Here is a 3,242-nt window from a genome sequence, read left to right on the forward strand (position 1 = left end):
GACTATGTTTTATTTTGTTGTACACAGGTGCCTATGAGTCGGAACCAACAAGGATGGAACATAACAAGAACCACAACAAAATCATATGCTGCTGGCAAGATTTCAGATTTTCACCACTGTCACGCAGAACCTAGAAGGATAGAGATGTACTGAGACCCAACAGAACATGTCTCACACAACTTTACTTTTGTAAAGTAAGAAAAGAGTATTTGTGAAAGAAGAAGGAGAAAAGAGCTCTTAGAAAGATCAAATTTTGGAACTGGTTCATAGGAACTGAGGACCTGAAAATTAGCTTCATAAGACTATGCTTTTCAAGGGATTACATATCCCAGCTTGAAGAACCACTGATCTAGACACTAATATTGCCAGAGAGTGCACACCCTCCAACTAGTTTCTTCAAGGCCCCCTTGACCTCCTTGTTTCTCAGGCTGTAGATGATGGGGTTCAACATAGGGGTCATAACACAGAAGAGCACAGAGACCAGGATGTCCATGTCCAGGTTGTTTCCTACATCAGGTCTGTCGTAGTTGAAGTTGGCTGTTCCATAAAAGACCACCACCACAGTGAGGTGGGATGCACAGGTAGAGAAGGCCTTGCTACTGCCCTGAGCAGAGGGAATCTGCAGGATGGTAGAGATGATAAGAATGTAGGACACTGCAGTAAACAGACAGGGGATCAGGCCGATGGTGGCACTGGCCATGTAGAGCACAGACTCATTGACAGAAGTGTCAGAGCAGGAGAGCTTTAGGAGCAGTGGAATGTCACAGAGGAAGTGGCTGATTTGGTTGGATCCACACAGAGTGAGTGTGGCTGCCAGCACTGTTTGTGTCAGGGAATTCACCAGCCCACACAACCAACATCCAGCCACCAAACACACACAGACCCTCCCACTCATGAGGACTGGGTATTGAAGAGGGTGGCAGATGGCTACATAGCGATCATAAGCCATAGCAGCTAGTAAGACACATTCAGTACTAGCACAGGTCATGAGGAAAAAGATCTGGGAAAGGCAGCCCTCGTACGAGATGGTCTTCTTCTCCCGGAAGAAGTTCACCAGCATAACCGGGATGGAAGTGGATGTGTAGCAGATGTCCAAGAAGCTGAGGTTGCTGAGGAAATAATACATTGGAGTTTGGAGGGGAGGACTGAACATTGTAGCAGTTAGTATGAGTGTGTTCCCCAGGAGAGTTGTCAGATAAATGACCAGGAAGACCAGGAAGAATAACCCCTGTAGATTGGGGTGGTTGGAAAATCCCAAGAAGATGAATTCAGTCACATCTGTTTGATTATTCGTTTGATGCAATTTCACAGCTACAAAGAGGAGAGAAAAAAAAGGAAACCGTAATGAGACTGTACAGTGAATATTAAAACTGAGTTTTTAAACTTGCAAAGCAATATCATATAATGTTGGACATGGGGTGGTCTAGGCAGTAGAGGTAGGTGGGGAGAGGTGTCTTCTGAGAGACCATCACCACCTCTCACTCAGTTCAGGCCCAGAGACCCCCTGTGTAGACTTCCATCGGTGCTGGTGCTTTTCTTTTCATTGGATGATTTCTATTGATCTATCTCCAAGTTTGAGGAGCTCTGGTGGCACAGTGGTTAAAGCATTGGGCTGCTAATCAAAAGGTCAGCAATTCAAAACCACAAGCCACTCCACAGAAGAAAGATGAAGCGATCTGCTTCTGTAAAGATTTACAACTCTGGAAACCTTATGGGACAGTTTTACTCTGTCCTGTTTGGTTGCTGTGAGTCAGAATCAACTTGATGGAAGTGGGTTTGGCTTTGTTTGGATATCCAAGTTTACCAATTCTTTCTTCAGCTGTGTCAAGTATATTTGATACATCAAAGGAACTCTCTATCTTAGGTACAGTGTTTTTTTGTTTTTTTTAATTGTGATTTGGATGAAAATTTACAGAGCAAATTCACTTTCCATACAGTAGTTCACATATACTTTGTCTCATGACATTCACCACAATTCACCACAATACAACAGCTCCCCTTCCACTTCCTCCCAACAGTCCTCTTCCCTGAGTCCATCCCTCCATTCAACCCTGCCCCCTGAGCTGTCTTCCTGTGCATAAACAGCCCTTCTTTCTCCCATGATTGTTCTCTCCAAGGAGTGTATCTACCTCAGATAAATGTTCAACTCATATACCTGTCTTTTGTTTGGCTGGAAGCCACAGGTGTGGGTTCAATTCCAGACCTGAAGGGCAGCTAAGGGGTATCATAGTCTCAGTGGTTCCACCAGGCTCTATCAGACCAGCAAACCTGTTCTCCCCCTTTTATTTTCCCAAATGATTTTGAGTTTTGTTCCACATTGTTCTCCCTCTCTATCTAGGATCTCCTACATAGATCCCCCTCTGAGTGGTTGGCAGTGGTAGCCAGGCACCATCTACTTCTTCTTGTCTCATAGTTGTAAAGGCTGTGAATCGCATGGTGTAGTAGTCACTAGTACTAATTTTTTCCATGAATCTTTGGTTTTCTTCATTCTTCTTTGCTCTGGTACAGTGTTCTTTATTTCCAGCATTACCATTTGATCCTATCCACCTGCCTGCTGAAATGATCTGATGGATCTTGGATGTTGTCTACCTTTCCCACTAAAGCCTTTCCTCTATCCCCCAGAATCATTTAAAATTCTAGATATGATAGTTTTAGCATCTCTGTCATATCTGAGTCTGGAACTGATGTGTGTTGTCCACTCAGATAATATTTTATCTTACCTTTTTGATGCCTCATAGCTTTTTTTATTGAAATCTATCGTACCATATATCATATTGTTTTATATTGTATGCTGTTGTTGTTGTTATGTGCCATCGAGTTGGACCTGACTCATAGCGACCCCTCCTTAGGACAGTAGATACTAAGGTAATTTTTTTTTTTTTTTTTCTCCATATGAACATGTCTTTCCTTCTGCTTTAATGGGGAAGCCTTATTAACTTAGCCAGGAATTGGGCAAAATCTGAAGGTTGTTTTCGTTACGGTCAGCCTCAATGAAACACAGGTATCAAGTTTCTCTAATGAAACCTTGTATTTAATGTGTGGGCTAATTGGCATACATTTCTGCTTGACTTTGGGTATTCCCTTTGCACCAATATCTAGAGATATTCTATCTCTTGAAGATCTCTCAGCTGTATTCAACTGTTATTTTTACTCAATGGTTATTTTTAGGATAGTCTGGGGGCGAGGAAAGGACATTCTCTGATGTTCCAGTTAAGCCTCAGTCTTGTTGTTGTTGTTGTTGT

The 3,242-nt window shown here is 42.7% G+C and overlaps 1 protein-coding gene across 1 annotated transcript; it reads right to left on the reverse strand.

Annotated features, from left to right (window-relative positions):
- Positions 1-349: 349 nt before the first annotated feature.
- On the reverse strand, positions 350-1,401 carry LOC103204872 (olfactory receptor 5V1-like). Its single transcript, XM_007950102.2, is given in 2 exon segments — positions 350-1,323; positions 1,326-1,401. Coding segments are annotated over 2 exon segments (1,050 nt in total).
- Positions 1,402-3,242: the final 1,841 nt, after the last annotated feature.

This window comes from Orycteropus afer, unplaced genomic scaffold, assembly GCF_000298275.1.
Source record: "Orycteropus afer afer isolate SDZICR_OR568_19922 unplaced genomic scaffold, OryAfe1.0 scaffold00010, whole genome shotgun sequence".
In the NCBI taxonomy this organism is placed as follows: Eukaryota; Metazoa; Chordata; class Mammalia; order Tubulidentata; family Orycteropodidae; genus Orycteropus; species Orycteropus afer.